The sequence below is a fragment of the Salvelinus sp. IW2-2015 genome, linkage group LG4q.1:29 (assembly GCF_002910315.2).
Source record: "Salvelinus sp. IW2-2015 linkage group LG4q.1:29, ASM291031v2, whole genome shotgun sequence".
NCBI classification, from domain to species: domain Eukaryota; kingdom Metazoa; phylum Chordata; class Actinopteri; order Salmoniformes; family Salmonidae; genus Salvelinus; species Salvelinus sp. IW2-2015.
Window position 1 is genome coordinate 50,712,925 of NC_036842.1, and position 15,707 is coordinate 50,728,631.

The following is a 15,707-nucleotide window of genomic DNA, read 5'->3' on the forward strand; positions in this document are numbered from 1 at the left end:
ACACACACACACACACACACACACACACACACACACACACACACAAACTCTTCACTAGCCAGAGAGGAAGTGACTGGAGGCAGAGACACTACTATACACTGAAAGGGCCAGTATCTGAGAACCGCTGGAAAACTACCCTGACTGAGTATTTCATTTTTTCCTGTAAAAAAACACAAATTGGACGCGTCGGGTTGAATGAATCACGTTTTTTCCCTTTTCCTATAAGCTACTGTATAAAGACTTCCCATGCTGTATACATTGGAAATTCTATTTTTCCGCTGAGAACATTTCCTGTGCCAGGGAAAGAGGGGTTTTATTCATTGATGAACATGTGAGTGGTATTTGAGAATGGGGAAGTGATTTTTGACATTATGTTTCCACAGGTAAAGCACAGTACAACCAGCCCATGCTGATATATAGTAGCAGTTAGCCTGTGTGAATATGGTGGCACTAAGGAGAAAAGTAGCTGTGTTGTACTGAAGAATACATGTAAATAAACTATCTGGTAAAACCTTTCACACCAGACAAGTTGGAATTATTTAAATAGATGTTGCCTGGCGAAAGTCAACCCAGCACAGGACACAAAATAAATGTGGGAATGTGTATTCTGTTGAAGCTTAAATGTAAAATAGAATCAGGTAAGCGAGAAATCACTGCAAGGTCACCGTAAAGTAAAGTTCGATCTCAATCACAATCATCTAGTAGATATAAACGAGTACAGCCATGTGCTTCTACCACCTGGCTAAACAGAGAACAGCAACCGTTTGTGGTCTAATGAGGCTTTTTACACACCATTGAAACCCATAAAAAAAACGTGAGGCCGTTGTGTCGTTTACAGTCAGCCTGGTCAACCAAAACGAGAGCTCAGTCTGATTGACCAGGCTAAATTACAGTACCTCACCAAATCTGACAAGACAGCCATTTTTTTCACTGTTTTTTCTTCCATTACAGGTAAACCATGATCACCTTGCTCCTACTGTGTGTGTCTCTGCCCTTCGTCACCTCAACAATATCATTTGAAGACCCTAGCGGTATGTGTTATATTACATCACTATTGTTCACCGGCCCAATTCAAATACTATGAAAAAAGCATTGTTCCTTTCTCCTTTCCTTGAAGTAATCACTGATCTAACATGAATAGGTGTATGCAAGCTTTCCACTCCACTGGTTTCATCCAATCAAATCCAATCAACATTAAAGAAGGACATAGGGAAGGATGAATTGCGTTCAAATAGGGAAGAACACAGTTTTAGCTATTCAAACAGGGCCTCTGTTATATGCAGTATGTGTATCCCACCGCTGAAACCAAATGCAAAAGTAAAAGTGTTTTATAGTCTCTTAAAATAGGGTTTGGAATAATGCAGGCAGGTGACATGAATTTAATCCACTTTACTGTAGGGCAACATCTTCCCTACATGATCTACTAATATAACGTAAAAATAAATCTCATACTATCCTCCCCAGATCTCGACAGTACCTTGAGTGTCAGCATCCCCATGGACGTGCCACTGCGCCCTCTGATGGGCACCAAGGTGGTGGTGCCCTGCTACTTCCACGACAACCCGATCAACCACCCGGGCATGCCCACTGTCAACCCCCTGTCCCACCGCATCAAGTGGACATACATCACCAAGGGCAAGGCCACCCTCATCCTGGTGGCGTCGGAGGGCAAAGTTCACGTGGAGACGGAGTACCTAGACCGGGTCACCATGGCCAACTACCCGCTGGTGCCCACCGACATCACCATAGAGATCACGGAGCTGCGCTCCAAGGACTCAGGCACATACCGCTGTGAGGTCATGCACGGCATCGAGGAAAACTATGACTCAGTGGACATCCAGGTTCAAGGTATGACGTGGAGTGTAACTACAGGCTCTGAATGCATTTTGTAGGTATGATCTCAAGCTATTAGGTATAGCTACCTTTTTTCTTTTTTTTACCTTTATTTATACAGGTTTTTTCTCATTGAGATAATATATATTTTCCAAGAGAGACCTGGTCCAATAGCAGCAGGGGGAATAACGTTCCAGACAAAACAACTTACATACACTAACACAACATTAAACAAAACTATAAACACACATACAGTACAAAAATTACATATTACATTAAAAACACAAACATCTTGACAAAAACAGCTGGCCTAAAAACAATTACATGATATATACATCGATCAAGTGTTTAAACTCCACCAACGAAACTAGATAATCACATTTTAAAATGTTCAGGAGAGAATTCCAGGACCACGGTGCTAAGTAACTAAAACTATTTCTACCATGACCTGTTCTAATTTTTGGTACTGTTAGAAGCAAATCAGAGTGGGACCGTAATTGATATTTATTTACTGACCAGATTAAAAATGAGAGATAACAGAGATAAAATGTCATTTTACCCAATATGGCCTTATAAATCAGTGTATACCAGTGTTTAAGCCTACGCAAGGTCAATGACGACCAGCCAACAGCGCTGTAGAGATCACAATGATGTGTTAGACATTTCTGATTTGTAATGAACCTATATTAGGTACAACATCCGGTGAAATTGGAGGGCGCGCAATTCAAATAAATAATGGTAATATTAAACATTCATGAACATACAACTATCTTAAACATTTAAAAACTTAAATTCTTGTTAATCTAACTGCGTTGTCTGATTTACAATAGGCGAAAGCATACCATGCGATTGTCTGAGGACGGCGCTCAACATCAACATATTTTATTTTTCAACCAGCACAGGCTTCATAAAATCACAAATAAATAAATCACTTACTTTTGAAGATCTTCCTCTGTTTGCAATCCCAAGGGTCCCAGCTAAACATGAATGGTCGTTTTGTTAGATAAAATCCTTCTTTATATCCCAAAAAGTCAGTTTAGTTGGCGCCATCGATTTCGCTAATCCACTCGTTCAACATACAGACAAAAGAGTCCAAAAAGCTACCGCTAAACTTCTTCCAAACAAGTCAAACGACATTTCTATTTAATACTCAGGTACTCTAAAATGTAAATAAATTATAATATTTCATACGGAAAGTAGTATGTTTAATAGGAAAGCAAAATTAGTAAGCGCGCGCCCTCTCCCAATAACTTTTTAGTTTTGAAAATTATATTATATTTTTGGAGTGAAATATCCCTTCTATAGCACCGAATACTCTTCCTCATATATACACTAGCCTACCCTCTGAAATGGTATAATAATCAATAATAATACAGTGAGGGCAATTTGTTCTCTCCTTCCCAGGTATTGTGTTCCACTACCGAGCCATCTCTACACGCTACACTCTGAACTTTGAGAGGGCCAAGGCTGCCTGTATCCAGAACAGTGCCACCATCGCCACCCCAGCCCAGCTACAGGCTGCCTTTGACGATGGCTTCCACCAATGTGACGCCGGTTGGCTATCTGACCAAACAGTCAGGTAATTCTGACATACTAAACTGTGAACCGTTATCTGTCATCACTGTTTTAGGTAAGCCAGTGTGCACTATTGTCAGTCATACTTGTTTTAGGGAAGCCATCTTTGATGTTTTCCTGTGGATATACTGTAGACATGAACTAACCTGAAGGGTTTTGTGGGGATGTGAAATGTTGTTCTAGACGAGGGATACTCAAGTACTGTTTGAGAAGGTCCGGTCACACAAATTTTCTAGGTGGCAAAAGTACGGATGGATATTGTAATTTTTTGGCGTAGTAACAAACCCCCAACTCGCAACCCATGCGACCCCAAACTGTTCACACCCCCTTTGTTGGCGGAGAGAACTGCAATTCTACACATTTTGCATGGGGCATTTTCTTTCTGTTTTGAAGCTCATTTACTGCAATTCTACAATCCCTGTGTTGACCCCGTTCTAAGTCTGGCTCTGAACCGCTGTCCGCCAGTTGGGTATGGGGGTTCTAAACCATGGTTTGGAATGTGTATACACCTTTTTTTTTCTTTGCCATGTCACATGATCTACTCAAGGTACCCCATCCATGAGCCTCGTGAGGGTTGCTTTGGAGACAAGGATGAGTTCCCGGGCGTGCGAACCTACGGCGTGAGAGAGGTCAATGAGACCTATGATGTGTACTGCTTCGCACAGAAGATGTCAGGTACTCAACAACAAACAGTGTAGTTTGTCATGGCTATCATGGTCATTATGCAAGCTGTTTTGTGTTGCACGTAGATAAGCATCTAAGTTAAATGATTTATAGCATATAAATAGGGGCATGATCATTTGAAGTCAAAGTATTATGCAAAGCATAAAATGAGCTACCCCCAGCCAGCAAAAACGTTCCCACAACATTAGAGAATGTTCCCTGAAGTGTCTCATTAGGTCATTAACTAACGTTTTCAGTGTAATGTACCCGTGATGTGCGAAGAATGTTTCCAAAAGACCCTTCCTTTCAGGTGAAATAGAACTTACCCAGAACATGGTTACAATGTTCTCAGAACTTAAGATAATGTTCTAGACATGTTTCATGGGAACATTGCAAGAACATTAATGTGTCCAGTTTTCTGAGGGTTAGTAGAATATTCCACGAATGTCCCCCCCCAAACAATACAAAGAAAATGGTTGCCATGTTCTCAGAACATAAGATATTAATGTTCTAGACACGTTTCATGGGGACATTTCGGTGTATCAGTTGACAAGCCGTCACCTGATGGTCCCAAAGAAACATCCCCCCCCCCCAAAAAAAATATTTAATTACCCGTCACACCTTATTACTGTTGCCGATCCAATCAAGGCCTTGATTGTTGAGCCCCTGATCCATTCATAGCTCTTTAAATGTTGGCAAGGTTAGGGATAATCACACACAGTGCTGTTAACATACAGTAGTGTTTTCAACTTGAATATTTGGTGTAGATATTTACATTGTGCATGTTCATTTATACATGAGTTATTATTCAACATGTCCTCACCTGGGATTTGTACTCACAACGTCTTGGTTCACAGTACTCCAATCTACCCACTATGCCACCATGATGGTGTCAGGCGTCGGTTAATCTGACTATTCTCATCGTTGATTTGATTTTATTGACTTATTTCAGCAATTTAAGGGCTTTCTGTATAGTTGTCTAATGTTGGTGGGGCCTGTTAACCTGTTTTAACGATACTCCTGAATCACTATGATCAATCAAATCGTTTTTCTTGAGTGTACTCTTAAAAGTGGCAGAGATTTACTTCAAAGTGAATTCACCCTATTGCTTACACCTATCAAGTGTTTTAATCTACAGAAGTGCTTATAGTGAGGAGGGGTTAGGGTTTCTTAGATCAAGTTAGCGTGTTGTAACTTTTGCCAAATGATGACGTTAACATATTTTGCTAAGAAAGGAAAGAGAAAGGGGGATAACTAGTCAGTTGTACAACTGAATGCGTTGAACTGAAATGTGTCTACCACATTGAACTCAACCCCTCTGAATCAGAGAGGTGCGGAGGGCTGCCTTAATCTTAATAACGTGAGAGTAGGGTGATTGCCCTAGCGGGTCTCAAAACATAGGCCACCAGCACCAATGACGAACACCCTAACCACTGTCCCAATAACGGATATCTCTAAGAAATGTGCTTATTGGGCCAGTATAGTTAGGCCCTGTCCTGTCCAGAAGAAACCCCACCCCATCCTCTCCAGGCACTAATCTGAAACAACTTGATAGGTATAACGCTGTAAGCAATAGGGTGGTAAGCAAACGCTCCGTTAAATTGCTCCGCACACTCAAGCAAAACTATTTTATTGATCGTAGTGATTCAGGAGTATCATTAAAACAGGTTTACATGCCCCACCAACATTAGACAACTATACTGAAAGCCCTTAAATTGCTGAAATAAATAAATAAAATCAATGATGAGAGAATAGTCTGATTAATTGATACCTTACACGGACATGGTAGCATAGCAGGAAGATTGGAGTATTACTGTGAACCAAGAGTTTGTGAGTTAAAATCCCAGGTAAGGACTATTGAATAATAATTACTGTATAAATGAACACGCACAATGTAATCATGTGTGTCAAATATGTAAGTTAAAAACACTGTATGTCAAATGCACTGTGTGTGAGTATCCCTAAGCGTGTCAACATATAAAGAGCTATGAATTGATCAGTGGCCCTGATTGTCTTGGCAACAATAACAAGGCGTGACGTCTAATGAAACCATTTTTTGGGGGTGGGGGGGGGGCATTTTTGGGGTGTCTAGAACGTGTCTAGAACATTAATATCTTATGTTCTGAGAACATGGCAGCCATGTTCTGTGTATGTTTGGTGGGATGTTGATGGAATTTTCTCCTAACCCTCAGAAAACTGGACACATGAATGTTCTTGCAGCGTTCCCATGAAACGTGTCTATAACATTAATATCTCATGTTCTGAGATCATGGCAGAGCAGTAATATCGTATGTTCTGAGACCTGGCAACCATGTTCTGTGTATGTTTGGAGGGACGTTAATGTAATATTCCATTAACCCTCAGAAAACAGGAAACGAAATGTTCTTGCAACGTCCCATGAAACGTTGCAAGAAGATTAATATTGTATGTTCTGAGAACATGGTAACCACACTCTGGGTATATTCTGTTTGACATTGAGGGAATGTTTTCCTAACTCCAACGCCAAAACATGCTAAAAAGGTTCTCAAAAGGTTTTTGCTAGCATAGATATAATGTTTCCGTGACTAACGGTAAACTGAACACTCAAACATTAGGGGAACATTGCAAAAACGTTCTCTCTCCCTGGAATCGTTAGCTGGGCATCAACTTGATGTTGATTGCAAGATGCACTTGCCATACAAAGCTACCCAACTAGCTAGCCTAATATATTATATTAGCTTGAGAAGTAAGAAGCGGAAATCATGACAGATAACTTTCTGTTTGTCCGTTTGCCTGCCTGCCTCTGTTTCTCACTCTTTGCTTTCCCCTCTACATCATCCCCAGGCAGAGTGTTCTACTCCATGTCCGTGGAGAAGTTCGCCTTTTACCAGGCAATGGACCAGTGTGCCAAACTAGGGGCCAAGCTGGCCACCACAGGGCAGTTGTACCTGGCCTGGAAGGCTGGCATGGACGTGTGCAACGCGGGCTGGCTGGCAGATAGAAGCGTCCGCTACCCTATCAACATTGCCAGGCCGCAGTGCGGTGGAGGACTACTTGGAGTGAGGACCGTGTACCTGTTCCCTAACCAGACAGGCTACCCCTACCCAGACTCCCGCTACGACGCTATCTGCTACCAAGGTAAGTGTAAAAAAAGTGTATAAGGTGTAATTGTGAATTTCATTTGGGTGTCTTAAAGCCAGAGTGATTTCCAGTAACACAGTGTGGCTTTAATTTTTTGTGCTGCCAATGGTCTATTTCACAGAAGACGACGGCGAAGTCAAGACCACCCCGTTCCCAGAGGTGGCCACCATCACAGCTGGCCCCATGGTTTACCTGGGGCGTACCACCGCCCCTGAGGCTGAGGCACAAGGGGAGGTTCTGACCCAAGCCCCCCTGGACACCAGCATGGAACGGCCCTTACCCATCCTCCCCAGTGTGAACGACACGTATGCCAAGGTCACCCCGGTTGTGGGGGAAGAGATCATCAGCAGGGTGACAGCTAAACCTAATGTGGCCTCCGAGTTCCCTCGTGACAATGACACTGCCATGTCTCCTACAGGTTAGCAGATTGTGCTGGTCAACGTCACGGAGGAAATTGTTTATATTTTGCCGTAGTTGCCATTTTCATTTTCAAGCATAATAACACAAATTCTGTGTTTGGTTCTGTTTGTTTCTTCCCTCCCCTATCTCCCTCCTTTCTCTCTACCTTTCTCTCTACCTTCCTCTCTTCCTACTCCTCCCTCCTTCCGTCCCTCACTATAGGTGTAGTGTTCCACTACCGTGCTGGCTCCAGTCGCTATGCCCTGTCCTTCGTGGAGGCCCAGCTGGCCTGTCAAAGTGTGGGTGCGGTCATCGCCAGCTCTCAGCAGCTCCAGGCAGCCTACGAGGCAGGGCTCCACCACTGTGATGCAGGCTGGCTCAGGGACCAGACCGTCAGGTGAGATAGATAGGGTATATTTCAGTAGTCCAGTAACCTTCTCAGTAGGGTTGCACAATTCTGTTTTTTCAGAAATCCCTTCCCTGCATATTTCCTAATGATTGCAGAAATTCTCTGATTGAGATAACAGAAAAATAAAATTTTACTTTCTAGTCTCTTTTCCTAAAGAGGAACCTAGTAGAACTGCTTCGTTAACCGTCAACCGTGACCTTAACCCTTACCTGCATAGTGACAGTTTGCTCTCTCCTGTGGTCAGGTACCCCATCCTGTCTCCCAGAGATAAGTGCTCAGGGAACCTGGAGCATCTCCCAGGCGTGAGGTCCTATGGCCTGAGACCCGCTACCGAGCGATACGATGTCTACTGCTATGTGGACCGCCTCAAGGGTCAGTGACATGGTGGATGGACCCTATTCTTCATCCTCTTCTTCTTCTCCTTCTTTGTCTTCGTCTTCGTCTTCTTCAGAGCTTAGCTTCAGATGTTGAGTGATTTCTTCTTCTTCTACATTTAAAATATCCAAATGCGGTGACCCAAACTTGATGATTTTGATGACATTGATGACATTCGCAGGACAGTGTAGCCTGCATGAATATTTTGGGGGCAGCATGCAGCACAAGATGCGGGACTGTCCCACACAATCCGGGACATGTGGTCGCCCCTAGTAAAACCACCTGCTCTCTCTTCTCCCTCATCTCTCAGGGGAGCTGTTCTACACCAGCGACTATGACAGCTTCTCCTACAAGGAGGCCGTGGCCCACTGTCAGAAGCTCAACACCACGCTAGCCACCACAGGGCAGCTCTATGCCGCCTGGAGACAGGGCTTTGACAAGTGCCGTCCAGGCTGGCTGCAGGACCGCAGCATCCGCTACCCCATCCACAACCCCAGGCCCCACTGTGGAGGAGGCAAGGCTGGGGTACACACCATCTACGCCTTCCCCAACCAAACGGGACACCCTGACCAGCACTCCAGATACGACGCATACTGCTTCAGAGGTATGTATGAGTTTGGATCTGTTCAGAGTCATCAATAGGGTGGCTGTTAAAACTCAAACTGTTCAAGCCCAAATACAGCTGCTGTTAAAAGCATGAAAATGATATTGTGTTGGTTTTCTTTATTTTGTAGCTGAACCTACGATTATTCACACTGAAACCAGACTCAACGTTACTGTAGTTGTCGAGGAGGAAATTATCAACATGACAACCAGAACGGACCAATTGACTCCTGGTAACATATCTCTATATTAAGTGGTCAACGGGTATTTCTGTATCACTGCTAGTATTTCCTGTATATTTATCCTGCCGACCATGCCAAACGTAACAATAGAGTGAAAGAGAATTACATACTAGCATGTTTACCTCTGTTAAAATCTAAATGCACAAGCTGTTTTCTAGTCAAAGTGCATTAATACTACATGTTCTTTTACCTTTGTTCTCTCTCTGTGGTTTTTCAGTGAGCCCCATCGTACCACCTGTATCTGTGGATGTGTCCGGTTCAGGCTTAGCTGAGCATTCTACCAGTGGTAGTGGCAGTGGAACCCCTGGTAGTGGAGATACATCTGGTGGGGCCAGTGGCGAGGGCTCCGGGTCTGGCTTCCAAGTCACATCCGAGGGCAGTGGGCACATCTTGTCAGGACAGGGCTCTAGCTCTGGAGGTCTACAGGAGGCAGTAGAGGGGAGCACCACTGTCACTTACACCGGGTCTGGGAATAGTGGCTCTGGGGTGGGGGTGGGAGAGTTCAGCGGTGGGCTACCGTCTGGTGTCCTTCCCCACTCCGGTAGTGGCAGTGGGGTATCTAGGGACCTGAGCGGTAGCGGGGACTCTGTCATCATCATGGTGGACGGAGAGATGGTTGACATCTCCAAGCAGCAGCCCGCCGGACAGGAGTTTGGACAAGGTGGTGTGGATGTCAGTGGCTCCAGTGGAGTGTCCGGATCGGGCGGCTTCTTCAGCGGGGATGTGACCAGCACTTCTGGCTCCGGACTTCCTGACATATCTTTCGAGCATTCAGGTCTCATTGACCTGACCGAGAAGTCCTCGGGAGAGCAGGAGGTTTCTGGCTACCAGCCCTTCGCCTCCGGTTTTCCAAGCAGTTTCTGCTCCGGTTATCCTTCCGGTTTTCACAGCGGCTCTGGATTCCCATCCAGTGGTGACGGATCCCACTCAGGCCTTGAGGTCATCTTCATGACAGAAGACGAGATGATGGAGGTGACAACACAGTGGCGTCCGGAGCAGGGTCGGGGCTACGTAGAGGTCAGTGGAGACGGCAGTAGCCAGCATGAAGGGAGCACCTCAGCCAGTGGGCTCTCCCTAGGGGAGTCAACGGTCGCAGAAGGCCTGTCTGTGGTGCTGCCCCCTGAGTCTACCATGACTTACCCAGAGTATATCACCTATCTGGGAAACACGGGAAGAGGGGACGACCTGGACCTGGTGGAGGAAGGCCAGGAGCTGGAAGACCATGAGCAGAAAGGGCAGGAGCAAGAAGGGCTGGAAGGACCCACGGAGACAATCAATGTCACGGCACCGTCTGCATTCTTCTCTAGCCCAACAACAGCAACCGCCGTCTCAATGGTGACCCCTGTTGTGGTGGAGGAGCCTGCTGTAGTTGACGGTAAAAAGCTTATTTGATCATTTGATCATAGAAGTGTTCTATAGGCCATTGGTTATAGTATCTACGATAAGCCATTGTTTACTTTGCTTCATCCACCACATGCTAACAGCTAATGAACAATGCCCCCTAGTAAGCATATTGTCTAATCAATCCATTATATTCTGACCCTGCCTCTTTCTAGCTACTCCTGACCTTTGTGAGCCTAATCCGTGTGGCACGGGCACCTGTTCTGTTCAGGATGGCATTGCTTTGTGCCAATGCCCACATGGATTCACTGGAGAGGACTGCAGCACATGTGAGTGTCAGTGACAACACTATGTGTTACAAGATGTATTCACGTGATTACAAGCCGGCATATCTATCATAGGCATTTCACTCAACATTCCCGGTGTCTCTGTTATCAATCTTTTGTTATTTTTGTGTTTACATGCAAATGAAAGTTGCCATGTCCCACAATGTATACCGTTACAAGCATAAGCTGCGCGTGAGTCTCAAACTATGTCCTGATTATATTTTGAAAAATTGTGATATGGCTGTCTGGACCTTTCACTGACATTCGCAACTCAACGATCATCTACACCAGGGGTGTCAAAGTCAAATGGACGGAGGGCCAAATAAAAAATTTAGCTACAAGCCGAGGGCCGGACTGTTCGAATGTTCATTGAAAAATTTTTAAATGACGCATATAGTCTAGTGAACCTAATTGAACCTACTGAAAACCTAACAAATATATTCCAATATGATCAGATAAATAAAGCAATATTTTCTTATGGCTCTGTCAGTAATCTTTAATTTTCAACAGACACAAAAGACAAATTTCCTTTATATAAAAATCCCCATAACATGAACATTAAATGAAAGAAACCGGTATTCAAGGCACCATCAGTAGCCTATATTTCAGTCAGCAAAAGTGGGCTAAATTACTTCAAAGAAAAAAAACAATAATAGCAATTTTCATCATCCACTCAACTGAATATATTTTAAATATAATGGATTGAAATACAATTAAATAAAGTGCAAAATCTATTAATCAAAAACAACACTTTGTTTAAGGAGAAGTAACATGCAGTGAAAACAAATATTAAACTTTAACTTTTAAACTTGAACTGAGTAAAAACTCTAAATATGTGATTGCACAGTAATGTCACTTGTTGAGGTTGAGGTGATACTTGGTGGTGTCCCATCTTTTCCACAAGTTCATCAATGTTCGGTAAGGCTCTGAGCTGAGGAAATCCTCAGAATTGATGGAGTGTTCAGCAGTAAGTCGATTCTTGTGATGTTTTGTTCAGGTTCATCAAAGAAAACGTTGTTCACACAGGTATGTGCTGCCAAACATAGACAACGTTTGAGCAGCCTGGTGCGCAGCGGCATTGTGTCGGGGAGGAAACGGGCGAACTCCGCACACCCACTGCCGCATATTTTCCCTCAGATCATTGCATTGGAGTCAATCAACTCATTGGAGGTTTGGTGTGAGCTTTCCACGTCAACAGCAAATGGGTTACCGAGCAGTTCCAACCTGCTTTTTGTGCTCACAAGTCACAAATCGCGTCGAAAGTCAGCGCAAGCATACCTATTTATCAGCAACTGTGCGCTCGGAACGCACTGGTAGAGAGCTTCTCTTTCATGGTCTGGCAGCTGGGAAAGTGCTCAAATTTTCTTCCGCATCTGTCTCCCACAGAGTCAGTTTGGTTTTAATCCTTCACTTTACTGTACATATCAGAGATGACATGATCCCGACCTGCAGCTGCAAGTTCATTGCATCCAGATGACTCGTAATGTCACACAGAAAAAGCCATTTCACAACAAAACATTTCGTCTCGGAGTTTGTCTGGTCTTCCCTCTTGCTGTCCAAGAACAGACAAATCTCCTCACGCTCGAAACTATCTTTGAACACCTTTCCCTGCTTTAGCCATCCACCTCTGTGTGATAAGGCAAATCACCAATGCTCCTTTCTAACTCCGTCAGAAATGCCTTGAACTGGCGGTGATTCAAACCTTTGCTCTGATAAATGTATAACTGTGCGCGTTATGATGCTCATTACAATGCTCCATTTTCAAGGCTTTACCCCACAAACGCTTCCTGGTATAATGACAATGATAAGCTGTCAGCTCACCTGCGCGTTTTCCTCTTGCATCTTTCCCGTATTCTTCGCCCCAGTCCGCTCCTGTGTCCACACATCGCAGGTCTCCGCTCGGTTGTCAAACCACGAGTTTTCCCAAGCAGCTCCATCTCATTTACACATCTGACACCTCTTCATACAAATCATCCCGTAGTTGTGCCATGCATAGGACGTAAAGCCAAAAACTCCTCTGTCACCTTTAGGCTGGATCCACTCCGCGGATGAAAATTGACAACTGGCAATTCAGAAATGTCGGCTGCTCTCATCCACAGCCAATATATCCAATAAATCTTTTCCTTTTCACAAGCTGCTCTTTTAGATTGATGGACAACTGGTCTACCTCTCCGGCAATGCGTGTTTCTGCTTCAGACCACATTTAAAAAGAGTCTTTTTCTGGGCAAACTTCTCCACAAACTTCTAATCATGCATTTTTGATGAAATCCCCCTCCGTAAATGCCGGCTGATTTAGCGATCTCTCTGCCAAAATAAAACTGGCCTTGACAGCAGCTGCCTTGTATTTGCTTTTTTGAACAGAGCGTTCGAGTTGAGCCTCGTTTTAATTCCTCTGCCTTTTTGGCTTTTTCCATGTCCATATTCTTGATTTTGTCCGCGTGTTTCGTTCATAATGTCGTCTCAGATCTATACTCTTTCAGTACCGCCACACTTTTCTCCACAACAAAGACACACTGTTTCCAGCTACCTCCGGAAACATATTAACTCCGACTCCCACCTTGTTTGAAACCCCCGGTTCTCAGTGTCCACCTTCCGTTTTGCCATTTTTGATGGGTATCTGAAAGTTAATTTTACTGTGATGCTGACGACTGCTGTGCCAATAAATATTGAAATGAAGCAGCCTACTGCTCGGTGCGTCACCGTTGCATTGTGGGAAATGTAGTATTGGTGCGTGTAAAAGATCTGCGGGCTGCCGGCTTGCTGCGGTCTGCGGGCCGGTTCTAATAATAAATCAAGATCATCCCAGGGGCCGTAAAAAACCTTCTCGCGGGCCGGATGTGGCCCGCGGGCCTTGACTCTGACATATGTGATCTACACTTTTAAAAACAAAGGTAATGTTATTGAGAGCGAAACAACATTTTAGGGTCTCTGAAGAACCATAAATGGGATGGTTCTTTGAAAAACCATACAAAAATCCAAAACCAGAAATGTTTTGGCCCCTCCAGGAATGGAATTGAATAGCCCTGCTGTAGGGTTTTAAGCCTTATTTGCACATTTCCCAGGGTGCCTTTCGATTAAATTTGAGTTACCAGTACCACCCATGACTGTGTTTGCTAGTGACAGAGATATGATTGTTGCATTCATTCCCTTACAGTCTTCCCCAATTGAGAAACTAAGTGAATTTGTTGCCATTCAAATGTTATTATTCAAGACAAAACAATACATATTTCATAAGGCCTTATTTTGAGGGCCAAGTTTTAACTAAATACAGTGGCCTGAAACTCATAGTTTACAGTCCACATGAGTCCTGCAAGTCACGTTATGCTGGCTTGCAAAGTGATGCATAATTCTTATTGGCATCCAGCCAGAGTGACAAAATCTGACATTTAGAGTAAAAAAAAATCACCTGCAACCTGCATTCAGAATGACTACCAGGGTTGGGAAAACTAAGATTACCTTAAACATCTAAACTGGAACAACCATTTCAGTAACAACCAAGTCCAAATAATAGATTGGAATAGTTTAGAAAAATGTATGTTATTTCTGTATATTTGAGTAGCATAACATTAACGAATCAGTCAAAGCAACATGCAAACATTTCAACGATTTTACTGAGTTACAGTTCATATAAGGCAATCGGTCAATTGCAATAAATTAATTAGGCCCTAATCTATGGATTTCAAATGACTTGGCAGGGGCGCAGCCATGGGTAGGCCAACGGGTATAGGCCCACCCACTTGGGAGCCAGGTCCAGCCAATCAGACTTAGTTTTTCCACACAAAGGGACTTTATTACAGACAGAAATACTCCTCAGTTGCTTCAGCTGTCCGGGTGACTGGTCTCAGGTGATCCCGCAGGTGAAGAAGCCGGATGTGGAGGTCCTGAGCCTGCGTGGTTACACGTGGTCTGCGGTTGTGAGGCAGGTTGGATGGACTGACAAATTCTCTAAAACGAGAGAGAAATTAACATTCAATTATATGGTAACAGCTCTGGTGGACATTCGTGCAGTCAGCATGCAAATTGCACTCTCCCTCAAAACTTCAGACATCTGTGGCATTGTGTTGTGTGACAAAAGACAATGGTAGCGCCGCCTATGGTTACAGCTAGCCTTATGGTAGCGCCACCTATGGTTACAGCTAGCCTTATGGTGGCGCCGCCTATGGTTACAGCTAGCCTTATGGTAGCGCCGTCTATGGTTACAGCTAGCCTTATGGTAGCGCCGCCTGTGGTTACAGCTAGCCTTATGCGTAGCGCCACTTATGGTTACAGCTAGCTTATGGTAGCGCCGCTATATGGTTACAGCTAGCCTTATGGTAGCCGCCGCCTGTGGTTACAGGGAGGGGGAGGGTTGTATAAATGAAATAAATAGCCAACATTCTACAGTAAATGTGTTAATGTGTCTATTATCTGTTTGTGTGCAGCAGTGCAGGGCTGTGCCGAAGGCTGGTGGGAGTTCATGGGGAGCTGCTACATGCACTTTCTAGAGAGAGACACCTGGCCCGACGCTGAGCAGCGCTGCCAGAGCTCAACTCCCACCTGGTCAGCATCACCTCCCAACAGGAGCAGGAGTTTGTCAACTGTGAGTATAGTATTAGGATGTGTGTGTGTGTGTTGTGTGGTGTGTGTGTGTGTGTGTGTGTGTGTGTGTTGTGTGTGTGTGTGGTGGTGTGTGTGTTGGTGTGTGTGTGTGTGTGGTGTGTGTTGCAAGCTGTTTGTAAGTACTCTTTGTCTTAGTTGTGAAGTGTGTGTGTGTGTGTGTGTGTGTGTGTGTGTGCTGACACGTGTGTGTAATACATTTTTGCACAAACATAGAACATATTG

The 15,707-nt window shown here is 44.2% G+C and overlaps 1 protein-coding gene across 1 annotated transcript in view; it reads left to right on the forward strand.

Annotated features, from left to right (window-relative positions):
• Positions 1-15,707, forward strand: part of LOC111962093 (aggrecan core protein-like) — a 33,963-nt gene that overhangs the window by 9,303 nt on the left and 8,953 nt on the right. Inside the window, 14 exon segments of the mRNA XM_023984918.2 lie at positions 952-1,031; positions 1,465-1,848; positions 3,238-3,412; positions 3,956-4,083; positions 6,895-7,188; positions 7,313-7,609; positions 7,813-7,987; positions 8,244-8,371; positions 8,685-8,978; positions 9,109-9,210; positions 9,437-10,594; positions 10,776-10,889; positions 15,308-15,406; positions 15,409-15,465. Of these exon segments, the coding sequence (XP_023840686.1) occupies positions 959-1,031; positions 1,465-1,848; positions 3,238-3,412; positions 3,956-4,083; positions 6,895-7,188; positions 7,313-7,609; positions 7,813-7,987; positions 8,244-8,371; positions 8,685-8,978; positions 9,109-9,210; positions 9,437-10,594; positions 10,776-10,889; positions 15,308-15,406; positions 15,409-15,465 (3,478 nt within the window). The 5' untranslated portion in view covers positions 952-958.